The 20,721-nt window shown below is 42.4% G+C and overlaps 3 protein-coding genes across 4 annotated transcripts; 2 read left to right on the top strand and 1 right to left on the bottom strand.

Annotated features, from left to right (window-relative positions):
* Positions 1–678: 678 nt before the first annotated feature.
* Positions 679–4,256, top strand: LOC115681568 (uncharacterized). Of its 2 annotated transcripts, none has more exons than XM_030605545.2 (4): positions 679–966; positions 1,761–1,908; positions 2,642–2,952; positions 3,221–4,256. In XM_030605545.2, the coding sequence occupies exons 2-4, from the start codon at positions 1,785–1,787 to the stop codon at positions 4,031–4,033; spliced, it is 1,248 nt and encodes a 415-aa protein (XP_030461405.1). In that variant the 5' UTR covers positions 679–966; positions 1,761–1,784; the 3' UTR covers positions 4,034–4,256. The 2 variants fall into 2 exon arrangements, with proteins under 2 accessions (XP_030461405.1, XP_056164626.1); XM_056308651.1 differs by lacking the exon at positions 679–966 and adding an exon at positions 997–1,196.
* A 3,897-nt stretch (positions 4,257–8,153) lies between these two features.
* Positions 8,154–10,865, top strand: LOC130137463 (uncharacterized). The gene is made up of 3 exons (XM_056308797.1): positions 8,154–8,660; positions 8,796–8,981; positions 9,382–10,865. Exons 1-3 carry the CDS (start codon positions 8,472–8,474, stop codon positions 10,747–10,749), a joined length of 1,743 nt encoding a protein of 580 aa, XP_056164772.1. The 5' UTR covers positions 8,154–8,471; the 3' UTR covers positions 10,750–10,865.
* Positions 10,866–17,510: 6,645 nt separating this feature from the next.
* On the bottom strand, positions 17,511–19,705 carry LOC115681477 (probable BOI-related E3 ubiquitin-protein ligase 3). The gene is made up of 2 exons (XM_030605436.2): positions 18,629–19,705; positions 17,511–18,440 (listed from the first exon to the last, which is right to left on the bottom strand). The coding sequence occupies exons 1-2, from the start codon at positions 19,046–19,048 to the stop codon at positions 17,892–17,894; spliced, it is 969 nt and encodes a 322-aa protein (XP_030461296.1). The 5' UTR covers positions 19,049–19,705; the 3' UTR covers positions 17,511–17,891.
* Positions 19,706–20,721: the final 1,016 nt, after the last annotated feature.

Raw genomic sequence — 20,721 nt, 5'->3', positions numbered from 1 at the left:
ATACCACGAAAAACCCTAAACTGATATATCTGTGACAAATTTATCCCAAACTAATTTTTTGATCACGAAAAATCCCAAACTAGTACACCTGTGATAAATTTACCCCAAGCTAATATTTTTACCACCAAAAACTTCAAATTGGTACACTTGTGACAAATTTACCCTTCGTTAAATTGGATTAATGCTACAAAAAATCACAAACTGATAAATTTATGACAAAATAATGAGTCAAACTTTAAACTGGTATACTCGTCAACTGTCACGTGTCATCCAACTCAGCAATTTGACGGTAAAATTTAACGGAAACTGGAGGAGAGTAAATTTGTCACGGCCGTAGACTTACTTTATGATTTTTTCTATGGACACATTTTCCATTTTTTTCTTTTGGACGATATATTTTCTGAGGCCGAGATCCCCACGTAGTGGAGGAGGACTCCTCCGCCCACACGGACGCATTCTCGTCGGATGGTCATGTATTTATGAAGGAACGTCCCACCATCCCACCACCCACAGAGCGTCCATCGCGGTACCGCGTGTCCACTGCCGACCTCTAAACTACCCCATCATCGTCCTCCTGTGGCACGGTTGGCAGATGGTCCCGCCCCCCACTTCCAAGGGCGAGAGTGGCCGAACCTACTTCCATAGATAGAGACAGAGAGACAGAAGAAGATCTCCTGTTCTTGTTCTTGTTCTTGTGGGAAACGCAGAAACCCGTGGTGTTCGACCTTTCCCTCGTGGTCAGGGGGAATTCTGCGCGTTTACGTGATGGGTTTGACGACCCGGCATCCTTTCATACGTCGCCGGGCGTCGTCGGTCAAACCGTGAAGCCCGCGACAGCGACGGGTGGAATTCAGACGCCCAGAGAAAGAAAAACGAAGGCTTGTTCTTGAACACCCCCCCGGAAGGACAGAAAGTTGGACTCGGAGTTCTTCTCGTTCTAGCGCTTTTCCTCTTCTCTTCTTCTCGATAAGGTTTTTCGTTCTTCGGACGCCGTCTCTGCTCCTATTTTTGCGTTACTTCGATGCTTATCTTCGATTGGTGTTGTTTCCTTCTTTTGGGTATTTCGTGGTTTTGCGGCGTCTTGTCTGGTGCTCCTGTTCTTGGTTCTTTTCCGTGGTTCTTGAAGTTCGTGAACAGAACAGTGCGGGGTCGGCGTTTCGGAGGGAGTGGTTGCGTCGGTTTCATTGGGAATTTCGGTTCGTACCATCACCATCCACACTCTGGATCTTCTCTCTGGATGCCTAACGTTTCGGGACATGACAGAGAGCATCGAAAGCTTTTTCAAAGGACTGTTTTGTATTCTTGTGCACCGAAGGAACGGTTTTTACCTCAAATTCTGGGAAAGTTATACGCCAATTTAGAGAGAGAGAGAGAGAGAGAGAGAGAGAGAGAGAGAGAGAGAGAGAGAGAGAGAGTCCTTGATACAAGGCTTTCGATCATAGATGCGCATGGAGCTCAATTCTTGCAGCTTCTGAAAGGAAATGTCGAACTTTTACGCCTATGGATTGATGATTCATTTAGCTAGGGATGCCCCTCCTTTTTCTTGATTAGTTGATTTTGGAAGCATTTTAAGGTCATACTAAAACCCAGGGCCTGCGTGTCCTGAAAGCCGTTCCTTTTCTTCTCTTTTTTCGCCAGTCGCCGAAAGGAATTGTTGTGCGAACTGTGAATTCCGAGATGCTGCTGTTGAGGGCACATCGGTTTCTTTTCGTTCCCGTGCATACACTGTGTGTGTTGATCAAGTGTTTGCGTATGTGCAGCGGAAAAGTGCCGACTGCGAATAGATGGCTGAGAGGGAAAGAGTTCACCCAGATTGCGTAAACGCGTCGAATCCTTTCCACAGATGCGTGGAAGATTGCTACATAAAGATTGCCACATCAAAGGCCCGCAAGAGCAAAAGTTTTACAGGTGCTTTCTTAAACCATAGGTCCTCTTTTGATTCTCAATTGTCGTCGCAGATTTATTCTATTAGTAGTATGTATTGTACTCGAAAGATGCAAAGACATGGTTCTTTCATTGCCCATCCTGCCACAAAACAGAGGGAATAAGGGGAGGCGGGTGGATCTTTTCTTTGGTCAGAGACCAATGACCTTTCAGGTCAACTATTTCACAAGTGAAGGGTTTGATGAATGGAATTTCTGCTGAAAAGGATGTTGTGACTCGTGAGTGATCTTAGCTAGGATATCTTGAAAAACTATTGGAAAATTTCCTCTGTTTCAAGTGGTGAAAAAAGTAGAATATTTAGTTATCAGACTGATAGAATTTTGGCCTGCAGTCATGTTGAGTTATTTTGAAGCTCAGCGTTATTCATGTACGTATCTTTTATTCAAAGTTCGGGAGTAAATTTACTATGCTGATTGGCTTCTGGTTTGTCACTTGGTTGTAGAGGAAATGGATAATGGGAATTGAAGTCGCCTTCGACTTGCCATGTTGAACTCGCTAATCTTTTGTTTTGCATTTGATGCTCTCGATAAATATCTAGACAGTGCATTGCACGTTAGTCATCATCAAAGGACGGTGAAACAGCCTTCATTAAACTCGTATGATAAGTTCCACCATGTTGGCCGGTCTAGGAACTGCTGCAACTACAGCACATCCAAGTGTTTGATTGACCGAAAGATTTTGCCCTTATCCGTTGCAGGATACAATGTCGGAACTGATGGTTTCCAGAATTCAAGAAGGAAAACGGCTAGGGGGTCGAGTTTTAACAACAAGCCAGCAAATGCGCATGAGAAATCAACTGTCCATACCGTCCCTGTAGCCACTGATCGGTCATCTACTGCAAACTTAACTTCTCCAAAAAGCGAACTGGAGAGCACAAATCCTGTGTCGTCATCTGTGCCTTTCTCCGGAGAGATTCATGTCGAGGACTTCTCATTCAACAGGGGGCAACTTGGGACCTCTCGTTTGACTACAACTTCAGGACATGCCACACCAGCTCTTGGTCTCTCTGTGAGTAGTCTCTCTCTCTCTCTCTCTCTCTGAATGATTATAGCGTATATGTGCACATGGAATAACGTATGCAATAGGATACATACGGCCACGTCTTGATTTATGGCAGGTCCCACTTCTTTATGAACTGAAACTCACTCCAGTGTTAATTGAATTCGTTGGGACTCGTCTTTCCATTCCGTTGCCCCCCTTTCTTTTGTCATGCACATCCTTGTGTTGTTAGCATTTATGTTTTCTCACTCTCCCACCCCGACTTCTTTGTCAACAGCCAGATCGTCACGTTAAAGCTTCGAGTTCAGGTGTTACTGAGATTACATCGTGGAAACCACCAAAAGAGACGGAAAGCAATCAGCATCACATGCCCCCTGAGGTAGTCTCATCCATTGCCGTCAATGGTGCGGAAGAAGGCACTCAACATAGAGGAGTGCATGACCATTCTCTGAGCTCCAGCATTTCTGATCCGGACCGTCCGTCTGAAGAGAGCCGTGAGGAGGAGGTCCACTCAGTTGCATTGGATTCCAGAGTTACCGTCGGGAAGTACTATGTTAAAGAAAGTGTCTCCTCTACTTTACGGGCCATTTTTGACAAGTATGGGGATATAGCTGAGAGCTGTCGCATGGAATCGATCGCCATGCGTTCTTATTGCCTCGAGTGCGTCTGCCTCGTGGTCCACGATCTCCGGTCCTCCTCAACCACTCAGCTAACGGAGTCTAAACTCCGAGAAATGTCAGCGGTTCTAAAGGACTTGGAATCCTCGCAAATTAAGGTCGATTGGTTGCGCCAAGTGCTCGAAAGGCTTTCAAAATCCGGGGAGCTCATCACTCAGTGCGACGCCATCAAGGTAGAGAAGGCCAAATGCGATCGCGTCTTCGAGACTACAAAGAAAAAACTAGAACGTCATCTGGAAGATCTGGCGGAGAAAGAACAGGCGGTCGCGGATGCAAAGGCGCGAGTGGCCAAGACCCAAGATCGCCTATGTCAGATCGAGCTGGAATCTTCCAAATTGGAGGAGTCCGTCGCGTCCCTGCAGTCCCAGATCAAAAGCGGTCGCATCGGCAGCTTGTTAGACGAACTGGTGTGACGGAAACAGAGACAGTAGTAGTAACAGATAGAGACGGATGTTGCGATACTAATAAGCTTAAGCTAAGCTAACCCACGATAGGATCATGGGCAGTGAGGACGTGGGTGTGATTTGTATATGTCATTGTAACAACAGAGATCGAGTCAACAGGTGAACAAAACTTACGTTCAGGTCACTGAGAGCTCATGGGAACACAATAAACGCTCGAGTTAGCGCATCGAAATCGAGATTAAACACGTTTTGCGCTTGCAATTATGGTGATCCGAAGCAGAAATGCCCTGACCCAGAAAGCAAAGCAGACGAAAGAGATGTCGCTCCATCCCACACAGAAGAAAGACAAGCTCTTTTCTTGTTTCTTAACGGAGGGCAGCAAAGGCTAAGGCGCACGGGGGTGCGTGGGGGAAGTGATGTCGCACGTGCTCGTATTAAACCCTAAACCACCCTTAATTCATGGGTAGAAATTGGTGTGAGGGGTCTTTGTCCGTGTGTTTCCCCCTTGTGGACCCGCCAAAAAAGAAACGACCGACGCACTCGCGCGTGCGGTTTGCCCCCCGCGGGAGGTTAGCAGGTGGTGTTGCCGGCGACCTCGGCCGGCGCTTGTGGCGCCCGTTGTCCTCACCTCTCGGCCACCCCCTCGTTTTTGTTTGAATTACTATAAAGTCTTGGCCACCCCGCACCTACTTGGGAAGCATGGGCACTCTCACTAGAACTTCGTGTAGGTGTTGAGCATGCGATTGACGGGAAAATTATCTAAAAAGTTTTAAATTTATTGCACTTTTATCAATTTAGTCCTAAACCTTTTAAGTTTGTCAATTCAGTCCTAAACATTTTCACTTCTTGCCAATTGAGTCCATCCGGCCAATTTTGACCGACCGGCGCTGACGTGACCACCGGCCAACGCTGATGTAGCAATTTTTTCATATATTTTTCTTGTTTTTCTTTTCTTTTCTTTTCTTTTGCCCTTCTTGCCTTTGGCCGGTCGCCGAATCGGCTAAAGAGGCACGGACCTCGCTGGCCTCTGGTGAAGCTCGCCCCCGCCGGCCACTGGCGAGGGTGAACCTCACCCGCCGCTACCTGGGCAACCTTGCCCAGCGATGGCGAGGTCGGCCTCTCCTTGGCTGGGCGAGGTCAGCCTAGCAACGGTGAGCGAGCTTTGCAAGAGGCTGACAAGAGGGAAGAAGGGTAGAAAAGAATAAAAAGAAAAAAATTAAAATTCGAAAAAAATATCTAAAAATTGCCACATCAGCATTGGCTAGACACCCGGCGGCCACATCAGCGTCGGCCGGTCAAAATTGGCCGGATGGACTCAATTAGCAAGAATTGAAAAGGTTTAGGACTGAATTGGTAAAAATGCAATAGGTTTAGGACTTTTTGGATAATTTTCCCTACAATCGACACGTGGTCAACATGTATCAGACATCCGACACGTGGTCAGCGTTTCGGACACGCCAGTGATACGCGAGTCTAGCATCCTGACACTCACGAGGTCAATTTTAAACATTTTCAATAAATTAGGGTTAAATTTAATGGTGAGATGTGGATTTTTTTTTTACTTATTGTTAAATTTAAGTTTAATGGTGGAACGTGGATTGCTTTTTTCTTCTCTCGCCAAGTTTTATGGATTATGAAAATGGAATGCAGTTGAATTTGTCAATTCGAAACAATGGATGATATTAGCAAATGGTGGATTAATGTTTTTAATGTAAATTCTAACTAGGCTCTTTTTTTATTATTTAGTTATTTATGGATTTGAATCAAATTAATTTGATTGAAATAATCATGAAAATGATAATCTATCATGTATATATAAAAATATACATTTAATATATAACGTCTCCTAACGTGTCAGAATTCTTTATATTTTGAGAAATAACGCGTCAGCGTATCGTGTTAGTATTGGTGCTACTTAGCCACCCACTCACGTGTGATTGCCCCGTGGGAGGTTCGCAGGTGGTGGTGCCGGCAACCTTGGCCGGCACTTGTGGCACTTGTCCTTGCCTCTCGGCCACCCCCATTTTGTTTGAATTCCTTAAGCTCCTTTTTTTCTTTGCTTTATCGTCATATAATTATCTTTTTAACCCTAGTTGACTTAAAAAAGCTTATCATCATTTACATACCTTTTTAGGAGGACGTAAACAATTTTTATTTATTTATTTTTCTAAGAGATATAAGAAATCATTTTTTAAAAAAATATTTTTCAAATAATTTATTTTCCGCAAAATATACGGATCTTTAACTTCTAAAAATCTATAATACATGCTTGGCATTTGAACATTGATTCTGTTGAGTCGCACCGCCTGGTCCTAAAGAGGAGTCCAAAGGATGTGGAGACCATATTAGAAACTGTGTGGTTGCCAAATGTAAGAGTCATTTATGAGAAATTATTGTAATAGGTGGTAGTTCATATACCAAACTAAATATGGACCGTGGGTCCCATTGAATTCGAGATCGATATTCAATTTTTTTTTATGTACTAGATTTATGAATTACTTTCTCATCATTGATGTTTCACATATGCATACCGTACTGCCTTTTGCTTTCTTTCTTTTCTGATAAAAAAAAATCCATGTACCGTCCATCAATATTAAATTTAGCTTTTTAAATTTTATTTTTGGGTCACTTGGTCATGCTCCTTGAATAGAACTAATTTAGTCCTTAAAGCCAATTTGGCATGATTGGTACCTGATATGACAATTCAATTCAACCATCACACAAAGATTGAAAGGTCATGTCCAACAAATTTTTACTTGAGATCTCATACTTTTTTATATAAATTTCGTACAGTTTTATAATTTTATCAAGCTTTGAAGATTTTAAAATTGTCAACATGTAAGAATTCCATCTTGTCATGGATATAATAGGTTTAGAGATGACAACTTTATCATAATAATTTATTTTCAAAGGACGTATCTTCTCGAGTTAATGAAAAATTCATGCGGAATTAAATAGGTATGTGGGAACACTAGAAACTGATCATATTAATATCTAAACCAAATTCATTGGGTCGGTTTCATACGTTGCCACGATGGAATTTATATTCTGGTGATTTAGTTTTAATATATTATAAGGCAAATTTTATTTTTGGCATGTCAAAACTAAATTCAATGGATTGAGTTTTTGTGGCAGATGAAGAGAAACGATCAAAATAGTGAGAGATGCAGAAGAGAAAATCTTTTATGTTCTTTCATTGTATCTCGAAAGATGAGCAATTGGAAAAAAAAAATTCTCCTGATGTTTAACTCTTTTATTTGAGCATATGAACGATAGAATATTAAGAAAAACATTCTTCAATTGTTGATTTTTCGTGAAACAAATGAATAATATTTGATGTTTTCATAGTTGACTTTCAAGTGAATCCTTTAAATGTGTGGCGGTTGGAATTGGATGCCGGACCACTCGGGGGTACAAACAGGCGAAGCCAACAAGACTTGAAGAGAGTTTTTATTCCAATCAATATAAACCAAGTTAGGATCGCTATGTGCTTGGGTCCTAAATAAAGAAAAAGTGACTTGGACCATACTTAATACCACACTATTATATGACTCCTTATTGTTCGATTATTAATTCTTTATGGCTAATGGAGGTCCACAAATGAAACAAGATTTATTTTTAAATCTTTATCTCCTTATTTTTAAATATAAACTTTGTCTTTTGAATCGTTTTGGGTAGGTCTGAATTTATTTAAGCGTAGGCATCTCAGGTACCGTACCGATTCGAAATGCAAATAAAAAAACATACCCCCTGTCCTGACCTAATCTCGTGCCAAAAAAATCGAGACCAATTCGATGGGGCTAGTCCGAACTTTTGAACTTATAGGATTTTTTCTCCATATCCGTGATCATATCTAAAAATATCCCAACAAAAAAAATAAAGAAGTCAAAGGAATCCTAAAAATTGGGTGGGTCCCATTTGAGAGAAAATAATGAGTAGGGCCGGCCCCTCCACGTCACCAAGGGAGGGGCCGGACCATTCAATGCACGACACGTGGCGCCGCGTGTCATATGGGTCCCACTTTCTCTCTCTCTCTCTATCTCCATTGAAACTTCTGTATGGCCATCTCATCTAAATACGGAAGGTTCAGGACCGATCAAGAATTTTCACACGTAGGATTCTCCAAAATTACTCCTCTCTCTCTCTCCCTCTCCCTCGCTCCAATTTCCCCCCTTTTGATTTCAACTAATTCCAAAGCCTAAACAAACAGAAATATAAGCGGAAAGTGATGATATCCGCAAGGATTCAATATCGATCATCGAAGGATATCGATGCTAGCTAGAGTCCATCGTAATCCAAGTGCAATCTCTCTTACTTCCCAAAGTAATCCAAACATATTCCGCATTCGATATGCCCGCGCTCAACACGCGCACACTCATGTATATAAGCCTTCCTCTTCAACATACCTTAAGGCTTAAACCCTAGCTCCTTGCACACTTGATCAGCCATGGCTCCAACCATGGCTTCAAGTCTGGAGCTAGGATCCCGAATTATCTTCTGGTTGGAGCGGGTGGTGTTCTTCTGCGCCTACACGTCAGCGGCGGTATCCCCGGCGTCTTGGTTCCCGGGCTTCATGCTCTCGCTCGCCTTCCAGGCCTTGTCTTTCGTGCGCTCGGTCGTCCAATGGGATTGTCCGGTGAGCGCAACGAATGCGTCGAGCTTAATACATTGTGCAGTTCTAGGGCTCTCGCGTGTTACTGATCGGCTTGCGATCGATGGTTCTGTGTTGCTAACGTGACTGTGTGCTTGGTTTGTGATTATTTGGGTGTAGGAATTGAAGGGCGATTCGTGGATTCTCATCACCGCGGAGCACGTCGCAGCGATCCTTCTCGAGGCCTACTTGGTATTCGGGCGGCCGACACGTCTCGCCGCAACGTCCTTCCTCCTTTTCGAGGTTTCGAGCGGGATTCGCCTATTGCTGGCGTGGTGGGCCAAGCAGTCTGGAGAGGTCGCTAAAGTGAGCTCTCTCTCTCTCTTCAATATAATTGATCGATGTGAATCGAACTCATCACGAAAGTAGGAGTGCATGTTTGAACTCATCGTGAATCAAGAAATGTCATGTGTCGCTCGTGATTAAGGACATCTAATATGTTATAGCGCTAGGTCATCTCGTATGGACGATGTTGCCTTACATATTGTAAAAGATTGAAACCCTAACACCAAAAAGAGCGTTCAAGATCCTATACTCGAAAGAAAGGTGTATAGCCAATTCGTGTTAATGGTTTTCGTAACTTACGTATTTCGATTATTAAAGCTTTTGAATCCTAAGATTTGTTAATCGTTTATTGTCCAAAAGTCGTAGTCTGCTGTTTCGATTTGGCTTAAACCTTTACCTTTGATTGTTTCGGGAAGAAAAGGTTTGGGCAAGAATAGTTGATTGGGAAACCGAGAAGAGTGAAGAAGGAAACAGCGTCGCTAAGCCTGTAAAGAAAAAGACCACCAAAGCCAAGCGGAACCCGAAGCCAGCGGAAGCCGTGGGCCTCAAAGAGAAGACTTCCGAGGGACAGGTTGATAAGTTGGCAGAGACTGCTAAGGGACATGTTGATAAGTTGGAGCAGACTGCTAATTCGGCTGCTCGCTGTGAAGCCAATGATCAGGAGGTGCTGGACACTTCACAAGCAATGAGTGGAAGGGGAAGCCCCGGGGAACCGCCCTTCATGCGGCCACAAGAGAGCGGCGCGCAAGACGAATCGCGTCCTTCGAAGAAACCGAGGCATATACGGGCACCGCCGCCAACACCTACGGTTGGGTTGTCTCGCGAGTACTTAGAAATTAGGGGCGAAGAAGACTCCTACAGCCCGGGAGGAGGATACTACGAGAGCCCTTGGGCACACGAAAGGGAGTATCTACTGGAGGAGCTGGACAAGGCCGTGGGCGCAGTCAATATGTACCAACAGCTCGCGGGTGGATACAGCGAGGACATCCACCAGCTGACCACGGAGAATCTCCAACTTGCCTCGAAGCTCGAGGACCTGACTGCCCGCTATGACACTGACCGGGAAGAATGGGAGCTGCTTCGCTATAGCTTCAAAGCTCTCTGCCACAACGCTTTCAACTTGGCCGGGAAGAAACGAAACGAGGCCTCGTGTGCGGAGTACTACAAGGAGTGCTGCCTCGAGTACAGCGAGAGCAAGGGCCTCCTCCAGGAGGAGAATGCTTGGCTAGAGGCGGAGGTGGAGGAGTTGAGAAAGCAGCTCGAGGAGTCCAAGTGCAAGTGCCAGGCCCTGGAGGAGAATGCTCGGCTTGGGGCCGAGACGGAGTGCTGCCTCGAGCACAGCGAGAGCAAGGGCCTCCTCCAGGAGGAGAATGCTTGGCTCGAGGCGAAGGTGGAGGAGTTGAGAAAGCAGCTCGAGGAGTACGAGTGCAATCGCCAGGCCCTGGAGGAGTATGCTCGGCTTGGGGCTGAGACGGAGTGCTGCCTCGAGTACAGTGAGAGCAAGGGCCTCCTCCAGGAGGAGAATGCTTGGCTCGAGGCCGAGGTGGAGGAGGTGAGAAAGCAGCTCGAGGAGTCAGAGTGCAAGCGCCAGGCCCTGGAGGAGAATGCTCGGCTTGGGGGTGAGACGGAGGAGCTGAGGAAGCAGCTAGATGAGTCCGACTGCAAGCGCCGGGCCCTGGAGGAAGAGAAGACCGGCCTCGATATCAACCTGAGCGGCGCGATTGCCCTGTGCGAGGTCTGTTGCTTCTTGCTCAAGTACATCTCGCTTGTCAATAGAGTCAATAGCTAGAGTTCTCTCCTAGTCACTCTGGATTATACTCGGTTTTCTTTCATGGTCGGAATGTGGGTAGTTTTCCTCGGGAGTTTTCTCCTAGTCCTAGTTTATGAATTCTTTGACCTTGGTTATTTGATGAACTTGTTTCTATCTTGGTTCTGGGCATTGCTTCTGCTAGTTTGGTGTGTATATGTCTTGCTCACAATCTACTTGCCTAGTTCGCCCTAGGAAAAACCCATGATAGATCAATGGCGCAACATTGGTCACAGTCCTTAAAATATGTCAAGTTAGACCTAAAATACTGGTTCTTAACGTGCTACAATTACATAGCTGACACGATCCGAGGTCGGGCAATTCTGCAATTCACTAATATAACTACTAAATGACAAGATAGAAAACTTGCTGGTGTTTCCTTTTTTGTTACTCATTTCTCCCAGCCTTCTTCTGCTGAAACTGAATACATACCTGACATGGAGGAAATCAAGAGTAGCTTTCGGAGCACGGGTTCGATCAAATTGCTTGGGCATGATCGCTGCCCGGTCTTACTCTACGAGCACTGCCGGCAGGATGGATCCAGAAGTTTAGTATTTGGCAGGCCAAGCAAAGTATCATCCATCATAACGAAGTTGTTGATGAAATAACTACAATGTAAAGAGAATCAAGAAAATTCATTAGAATTAAACAAGAATCGATAAGAAATAACGGATACTTTTGTGCCTAATCACCGAAGTCCGTGCGCGACCCTCTTTTGTGTGGTAGAATTCGTTAAGAATTGAGCATGTATCGAACTTAACAAGACTCTCCTCTCAATGTAAGTAATCGGGCAATCTGCTGGATAATCATCTCTCACCTCGATTCTAATCCTATTTATAACAACGTTCAATCGTTGGAAAATGAAAACGAACGCTCAGTTGTTGGTACTGATACTGGAAGAGTTAATACCGACCAAATTAAGCGATCTACCAGAGGATAAAGTCCATGACTTCCACTCCTACACATAACTCAGAAGTGCTTGATACATGTTTTAGGCTCCATACAGTTGGACCTGTAGTCTCAATTGCACCATCTCTTGTTCTGTAAAGTCATCGTGAAGAAGCTTACTAGGTGTTGACCCGCGCGATGCGCGTGACTGAACGAAATCAATAATAATCTCGTTGAAAGCAAGGATATTCATAGATGCGATACAGCTACAAAGCCGGCACGATCGCAAAACTCAACAGAAAACAGCATATCCACGATCTCACATAGATATGATCTGTACATTGCAGGATGAGGAGTTCATGCACTGATAACAAAGCTGAGAGTTATCAGGAACAACGTGAAATATATGGGAGATGCATCCTCTTAGAAAAACTACTCTGAAGGTAATGGAGTCTAAAGTGGTTTACGCCAAAGCAGAGTTTCTCCGTTTATATTGCGAAAAATAAATGATTTGGAGAACACTTTCCTAAAAATGATCGCTTGTATATTTTGAAATAATTAATCGGTGCAAAATTGTTTTCATTATCGACAACAATTTATGTCTAAACATTTTCGTGGACAATAAAATACTATTTGTTCTTTTTTTTGCAAGTAATACAAGCGATTATTTTTATGAAAATCTTGTCCGAATTATTTATTTTTCGAGAAACTTGGAACCCTTGCAGGTTTTGGGCCATGTAGCAACCCAGAAGGCAAATGGAGTCTTTGGGGGTGCTATTTGGGTTGGCATATGTTTTTTAGGCCATTTGATTCCTCGAAATAGGATGAGGTATTCAATAAAATTGGCCCTCCACAATCAACTCGAGGGTTTTCCTCATGTTTTCCGTGATTTTGCTTTTGCTAATAATAATAATGATAGAGGTAATGCACGATTAACAAGTTTTGCTTGTTAATTAACAGATTAATGTTAACTGGAAAGTTGATATTGAACCGGATTATGAAAACTATCTGTAATTCTGTTATTTACTGTAGAGAATTTAGACTGAAATTTAACATGAAATTAGAGAAGTGGGGACATAGAAAGTTTTCGATTAAATAAGACGCATGTCGCATCACCACAGAATTCCATTCACTATTCTTTACATTGATTTCAAGGGAGCATATCAACTATTTTCCTCCATCAACTTTCAAATTCATATATGAATAAAATGAACTCAATGGTTAATTACGTACTTCATAACTTAGTTTAATTATTTTCGGACAATCGATGCAATTGCTAGCATAAGTAAGTCTTATTGAAAATTTAATAATGATACGACCAAAAGTAGACCTATTACCAATAAAGTATCAGTACAAATGACAAGAGAGTTTGCTTCTTTAAGTCTTAGGTTCAAACCTTGTCGGGAGCATTGCGAGAGTAAAATTCTACATGCATCAGACCGACGTGAGGTGATGTGAACTTAAAATTGTCCGAGGAGGTGAACCAGATTGGGTGCACCAAAGCTGGCTTGTATACCATCCAATCCTCTATTACAAAAAAAAAAAATTTGCTTTCATTTTTCCCAAAATATAGTTGAAAAATAAACATATTCTTTATTTTAGGTTTATTTGAAATAGAAGACCAATAGATATACATTTTATCATTTATTTGGTGAGTACATAATTATAAATAGGAATTATAGATACTTAAAAAAAATATAAGGAAATTCGGAGTTCCTCCTATTGTTTTGGGGTAATAGCACAAATAGTTTCTAAATTATAGTTTAATGTGCAATGTCGTCCCTAAACTTTTAATCTGTACAATGTAGTCCCTAAAATTTGGTTCAATGTGCAATTCCATCCCTAGTCCTTTAATTTTTTCAATATAGTCTTTGAATTGGTAAATGAATATAATCATTAGACGATATGAAAATTTTTAAAGTTCAAGGACTACAATGTTTATTAGACCAAGGTTCAAGTATCACATTAAACAAATTAAAAGTTCAGGGACAATATTGCACATTTGACCAAAGTTCAGAGACTACATTGAACAAATTAAAAGTTCAGGGATAACAATGCATATTTGACCAAAGTACGGGACTATTTGTGTCATTTCCCCCCTTTTTTTAACCTTTTTTATTCCCAAAATTACCTTCAATCCAAAAGGTTGCAACCTTTTGTCCTATACTCTTTTTGTTATGAATATCAATCAATCTTCAATATCAATTGCATTCTAAAGGGTTGTTTATTTCATTGTAAATTTCTTGTCATGGGAAAATATTTTAGGAAATTCAATTTCAAAGAAAGTAAACTTTTTTTGGTGTTTATTTGTGTTGAAATTTTTTTTTCAGGTGAGAGTGTTGAAAATAAGTTGAAAAATTGATTTTATGGTATTTGATAATATTACACTAAACGCAGCCTATATTGTGTCAAATGAGATGTGATAACTAACAAATTGGAATCAACATCTTTTGTGTTTATTCTGTAATCCATCAAAATAACATGTATTACAAAGAAATTAAGAACGAAATTATGAATCGAATTTGTAAAATATAAATATTGCGTTTCTTTGGGAATGTAGAAGAACATTTGAAAAGATTTATGAAAAAAACATATAAGAATTATTATAAAAGAAAAAGAAAAAATTAATGAGAGATATGAAATAGATATTAAAGGGACCTACGCGAAAGCAAGAAATTGGGGAAAATAATTTTCTTCTCGTTAGAAAAGAAAATCATTTTCCACAATCAAAACTTAATTGTTTTTAGGCATGGAAAACGCTTTCCGTCGGTCTGAGTAGTTTTATGTCATACAAATGCTGGAAAGTCTAATTTGAAAAAATGATTTTTCATTAAACACACTAACCCTAATTCTCATAAGTTTTACATTTCACGAGATGCACCTTCTCGTTTATAGATCTTAGCCACTTTCCATCATGATAAAAGTCGATCAAAACTTAAAAACTACGTTAGATTGCTACTTGTGTCAAACGGAATGTGCATTCAATTGCAACAAAAACATAAAATTATTAGGTCACAATACCAATTTTACGCATGTTGGGCTCACAAACATACACCGAAAGGTGACAAATACACATCAAGAATCTGATTATATGCTAATTAATCAAATTAAACCATGTGACCCTATCCCTAATAGTGAATTTTCCCCTAGAGAACAAGTTCCTTATCGTTATTAGGCGTCATTATAATCCGTTATTCCAACCCCAAAATCAAAAAAATTTATGTTATAGGTTTATTAAACTCTGGGGAAATTGTTCAATTAGTCATAAATTTATTGTACAGATGCCAATTCAGTCTTAAATTTCTCAATTTTACCAATTTAGTCCTAAACTTTTGCATGAAATTCCAATATTGTCCTTTTAGCCAATTTTAGCCAAAAATTATGAACGTCGTGTGCCACGTAGGACGGCCGGCAATGACTAAACAGCCAGGTCAGCCACATTCAATGACAATTGGTTTGAAGGATTATATTGGAATGTCGCACAAAGGTTTGGAACTAAATTAACAAAATTAGAAAGCTTATGACTGAATTGATATCTCTACAATAAGTTTAGGATTGATTGGCTAATTTTTCCAACTTTTGACCAGTCTAAGACTAGCCCAACCGATCGACATTTCTAACTCAACTTTTAGGACCAATAAGTATAGTTTTCATCCCGTTGCTTCAAATGTTGATTGGATCCTATCTCTACATCTTCTAGAGAGAGGGGGTCAAGTTGTTGATTGTCTTGTTCAAAATGGCAAAAAAATAGTATCATAATAAAAATAAACGTGCATGATTTCCATTGACTTGATAATAATTAAAGCTAGCTTGTTTCCATGGACTGAGAGCCGATTCAACGAAGAATTATTCTTTCAATTCATACAACATAATCTTCTCATTATCACTGCCGTCATGTGAACATGCGTGCAGGTTTCGTGGTCTAAATTACGAAATTGATTGGGTGCTTCTTGCTCATAAAATGGCGGCTGACTACAAAAATTCAAACCCTAAAATGAGTAGATATTCTCTCAGAAACCTACCAAAATGTGACATATCCTTTGAAGAAAATTCGACTCGACTATCTCGCATGACTTGATTATCCTTAAATTTCCATTACTGATCGAGCCACAGTAGCACGAACCAAGCACGCATGAGCCCGGTGGATCTCGATGGTCTAGATGACGTGCATCCCACATGATACAACGGCCGAAAATCATTGAGCTTTTGCATGCCCGGAGCTTGTTGTAATGCGTTTTCTTTTTTTCCGAATAATTCCATCCCATTGAGAGAGCTTTCACATGTGCGGCTCCTCGTTAGGGTCTTGGATTCAATGATTCGCCCTTAGGGCGGGTCCATTTCCATTCCATTCTATTCCATTTCATTCCCTTCCCGCACGCGCTCTTTGGAATGATAGTAAGAAGCATAATGCATGGAAAGAAAAGTCCAATTTCGGTACTCATTTTCCTTTCGTTGCATGCGATATCCTTCGAAAAAATCAGGATCAGCTGGTGGAGCACATTCCCCACAAAGGGACTGTGATCCTTATTCTCCCGAACACCACCACCGGTATTCGCGGCTTTCTAGGGTGATCTTTTCGAACATTGGACATTTGAGTGTTGATGTCGCTGTACATGACCAAGTTGGATGCATCTTTCTAACACGATTGTAAAGCCTATGATGGGGTTACCTAAGAATATTTGAGTGCTGCGCATATGCGTCACGAAAATATCTCATAGGGATTGCCTGATGACTTTTCGGATTCTTGTGATTTTGTGTATTGCCAAACAAATACATCTGGTATCCCCATCTTCGAATTGAAGTCATTGAAACTTCCCCAAATCAAGTTATTAACTTAAGGATAAGAATTCTCAGTATGACTAAATTTGCCTCTATTTTTATAGATTTCACCTTAAAAAAATACACGAATCATGAATTCTCTTTCTCTCTCGCACACGTCAAGACCTCTGCCACTACCATCGTGCTCATGGCGAGCCACCATCACCATTCCCCCCTCCCTTTATCAATGAAGGAGGCTTGCATAGATCATTGCCACCACGAGATTCGCCCAAGGTTGGTGACCACGGATTTGGGCTAATGGACTTACTTGGACATCCGATCCAAGATTTCGGCCACATTGCTGCTTTGTCGTTGTCGCGACCGCTTGGCGACTCCACTGGGGACTTGGTAAGAAACCCACCTCTATACGAGCCTTGCGACATTGCTACTCCAGCCTATGCTCTAGCCTAGTGGTGCCAACCCCCTTTCCCCTTTTGCTGGTTTGGCCGCGCACCTCTCTCTCTCTCTCTCTCTCGCTCTCACTCTTCCATATAAATTTGGTGTGGGTTATAGGAATGACTACCCTAGCCCACCCTCGAGCACCGTCTATCTCTCTATAATTAGATTTTCGTGAGAGTTGTAAGAATGGCAACCCTCGCCAAACCCTGAGCTTCACCACACTCTCTAATTTGAACTTTAGCAATGGTCAAGGGAATAGTAACCCATGCTAAACCTCGCAAGTCACCCTACCGTGCGCACGCATGCCGCAAGCACGCGAGAGTTGTTGCGTGGTATAATTTTTGTTTTGACATTTTTGCAATCGATGATGTGGCATCGATAGTGCCTTTTTGTGTCCATTATTCGCATGTCAGCGGTTTCACATCAGCAATTTGATTGCTGTTAAAAAAAGGACTCACATCGCATAAATTGAGAAAGTTCAGTGATCTGATTGCACGAAAAACAAAATATGGATCAAATAACACAAACACCAACTCGACTTGAACTCTACTAACACAAGAGACCGCAAACAATCACCTTCACCATGTAGCCTTTCCTTTAAGCGTCAAAAGAGGCAACGTCAAGAAACAACTACTGAATTTTCAATAATCTGTCGGTGCCGTAATATTTTTATACTGTCAAATCAATTCAGCCAAAGTCTATTAGAGTTAGATGACAAGATGCTTACTCCAAATTCACACATACATATTCCAAGGAAAAAGACATTGCCTTGGAATTACCTAAGCAAAGAGAGACTCGTTTGAAAAGAATAAAAAAATTTTAGTTTGTCCAACACAGAAAACGATCCTTTTGCATCATCCATCTCAAGAAGGCTCTGGCTCCTCCACCATCATCTTCACAAATGTAAAAGCAAGAGCCTCCCATAATCTAACCCTAGCTCTTTGGAATTCACCAAAACATAAGATAAAAAAATGAAAATGAACTAACGAATGATAACCCAGAAGAGAAAGAAAGAAATCCTAGAAGAACAGTACCGCCTCGCTAGCTTTCTTCACCATTCTGCAAACGGGACAAGAACCCAGAAGAGGCTCACACACCATGCAGCATCCGATGTGCCGGCAAGGCATGAACAGCACCGACGACTCTCTCGCGTTGCAGTTCCTGCAAATTCCAGCGCCATCCTCGCCAGTTCCTGGTTTACCACTCTCCCTGTTCGGATTCGTGTTCGTCATCACGTGACAGCACGACTCTGCGTCGTCTTCCCCTACATTTCCGTTGCTGCTGCACGAGCTCGAAGTCCTGCAACAGGCGCTGTCCTTCAGCTGCTCGAGCGCGTTGCTCAGCGACGCGGCCATGGCCTCGTTCTCTCGGGCCACCCTTTGCCACTCCTGGCCCTCCACCTCTAGCCTCCTCAGGAGTTCCTCCAGCTCTGCGGCCTTTCTTGCCGCTTGCGCAATCTCTTCGTCCTTCTGCCTCAACAAGATTTGCACTCTCAATTCGATCTTCCTCGTCATCGACTCGATTTGCCGCTTGCTCTGTTCGTGCACCAGCCACCTCAATCTCTCGTTCTGTAATTGCCAAAGATTAATCGAATTAAATATAACGGCATAAAATGCTTCATCGACGTGCATAACACTTCAGATAAAAGCAGGGTCAGGGACAACTAATCTCTTTCCGACATATGCTTCGTCGATCACATATTTGGCAAAATATAAGAAATCTTATGGTACCGTGTCGGGTCGGGTATGTGGCTCACCTGTAGTCTGAGGAGGTGGTCGATTTCTTGGCCATGCGGATCGAGTTGGAAAGGGAGGCTCTGGGAATAAGAAGAAGAAGAAGATGCAGCAGCAGCAGCAGCAATTGGTGCTGCTGCTTGAACCATGTCGTTGATGCTAAGGTGATTGTTCTTGTATGCACCGTCTTCAGGAGCAGTCACAAGCGAGGTGTTGTCAAAACACCAGTTTCCATTGCTCCTCTGGTCATGATTCTGCAGTTGCTGCTGCAAGAACAACTCCAATTGCAATTGCTGCTGCTCTCTCTGTTTCATCCCGGAAAAGCCATAGTCGTACCCACAACCATTGTGGTTGGCCGCAACACCATAACCTTGAGAAGAGCCCCACGGTGGCAACCCAACGCCAACGTTATTCCCAGGATACAACTGCGCTTGGATGGCCATTTCTCTCCCTTCTGTAACAACACCACACCAATTAAACTGATACCCACTTCCCCAAAAGCCTTCTTTCAACCGATTCTGCTTCAAAGCCGAACAGCCTCCGCGTTGATCTCCTTCAAGAGAGCCGTTCAAGAACTCTCCCTGTTTCTCCTCCTCCTCCTCCTCCTCTATTGGTTTTGTCCTAGGATCTGAGGGGACATATGAAGAAGGCCAAAGGGTGGATGGAACGTTATATATAGAGAGAGAGAAGACTCGGAAGAGGGTGACTTGGGTTTCAATTAATCGACTCGGATGGAATTAATTAAAAGCAGTGTGGGGGGGTCCTCAGTAACTGAAAAACTTGGAAAAGGTGCTCGGATCCCTCGCTCCCTCCCTCCCCCTCTCTCTCTCTCTCTCTCTCTCTCTGGCACTACCTATTAATAATGATGGCTTGGCTTGAACGAGCGTTAAAGATAGAGGTGGAAGAGCCTTGGGGACGCGGTAAGCAGCAACGTACACATGCAGATTTTGTGACTGAACTATCGGGTCAGAGGAGGGTTTCTGTTTACGGAGAGAGAGAGAGAGAGAGAGAGAGAGACTGACAGAGCTTTTCTTGATCTTGGTTTGTTTACTCACATGACATGGCAAGAGGGAAAGCGAAGGAATTCAATTCCAAGTGGGGGCGGGCGAGGTTGTGAGATATATCGGCCTGCGAATGAGTCAGATTTCATATTTTAAGCAGAGAGAGATTTTGTCAGTTTGTTCTTTAAGGGTAAGGCTGAAAATTAGGGTTGGCATGGCCTTTTCCAATTCTCTTCCCTATTTGCCTCCGAAGCTATCTTTTTCGCGTCGGAGGACTAGGGATTCTCCCTTCTTTGGCAGGACCAAAAATAGGGGGGGATTTGTTTCTCTCTTTTGGAAAAGGTAAAAGCTGTGATTAGCTGGTGAAAGTCCTTAGGCTGGATCCGTGGTTATCCACTCGGTAGATTATCGAAGCTAATTCGGGGTAAAATCTCGAGGCGATTATTCGGTTTCTAGAAGAGCCATCGAATTGAAAATTACAACAGATCCCGATCGTTCGATAAATCTCGGCCCGGAAGATCGCAGGGTTTTACTTTTCAATCCGATGGTGCCTCGAAGGGGCTAGAAGCTCGCCCAAAATGTCGATCGATTTTATGATGATATGGACCGTAATCTTTTTGGACACCCTTTACAAGGTAGTTTCTTTTGGAGCCGTGCTTGAATAAGGAAAAGCTTTTTCCGCTCTTGAGTACCCTACAAGAAAAAAAATATATGTAGTTAGGATCACACCCTTAGGCTTGCAATTGATGTTGCCATCCTACTATTATTCACGCGAGATATGCGTGGATTTAGGTATATCTAACAATAATTAAGGTATGTGTCTACTTCTAGTGGGTCTAAAATCCGGAGACTTTGATCACAATATTCATCCTCGTGTGCAATAATCTCGAGTTTCCGAAAAAAAAAATTTAAAGATAGATGAAGAATTTGTATCTTTGGTGCGAAGGAATTTTGAGGAATTAGGAAAGCGCATTTAATCATGAAAGACGACAAATATTCGGGTTAAATAAAAGTACAAGTACGATTTCCGCAGAACGAAGGCGAAAGTAAAAAAATTACAAGTAGGGTTGTTCAAATTAAAATTGAAAAGTCAAAGCGTGAGTCCCGCGAAATTG

This window comes from Syzygium oleosum, unplaced genomic scaffold (genome assembly GCF_021117445.2).
Source record: "Syzygium oleosum isolate NSW1041296 unplaced genomic scaffold, Sole_v2.1 Sole_v2.02, whole genome shotgun sequence".
Taxonomy (NCBI): Eukaryota; Viridiplantae; Streptophyta; class Magnoliopsida; order Myrtales; family Myrtaceae; genus Syzygium; species Syzygium oleosum.
This window is presented reverse-complemented; position numbering and strand designations above follow the sequence as displayed.

Excerpts from the sequence above, each read along its gene's own strand:
- LOC115681477 (XM_030605436.2), bottom strand. The coding sequence starts at position 19,048 with ATGGCCATCCAAGCGCAGTTGTATCCTGGGAATAACGTTGGCGTTGGG. Across the intron at positions 18,441-18,628 it reads ACCACCTCCTCAGACTACAG|AACGAGAGATTGAGGTGGCT; the intron begins GTGAGCCACATA and ends TGGCAATTACAG.
- LOC130137463 (XM_056308797.1), top strand. The coding sequence starts at position 8,472 with ATGGCTCCAACCATGGCTTCAAGTCTGGAGCTAGGATCCCGAATTATC. Across the intron at positions 8,661-8,795 it reads TCGTCCAATGGGATTGTCCG|GAATTGAAGGGCGATTCGTG; the intron begins GTGAGCGCAACG and ends ATTTGGGTGTAG. Across the intron at positions 8,982-9,381 it reads AGTCTGGAGAGGTCGCTAAA|GTTTGGGCAAGAATAGTTGA; the intron begins GTGAGCTCTCTC and ends CGGGAAGAAAAG.
- LOC115681568 (XM_030605545.2), top strand. The coding sequence starts at position 1,785 with ATGGCTGAGAGGGAAAGAGTTCACCCAGATTGCGTAAACGCGTCGAAT. Across the intron at positions 1,909-2,641 it reads CAAGAGCAAAAGTTTTACAG|GATACAATGTCGGAACTGAT; the intron begins GTGCTTTCTTAA and ends TATCCGTTGCAG. Across the intron at positions 2,953-3,220 it reads CACCAGCTCTTGGTCTCTCT|CCAGATCGTCACGTTAAAGC; the intron begins GTGAGTAGTCTC and ends CTTTGTCAACAG.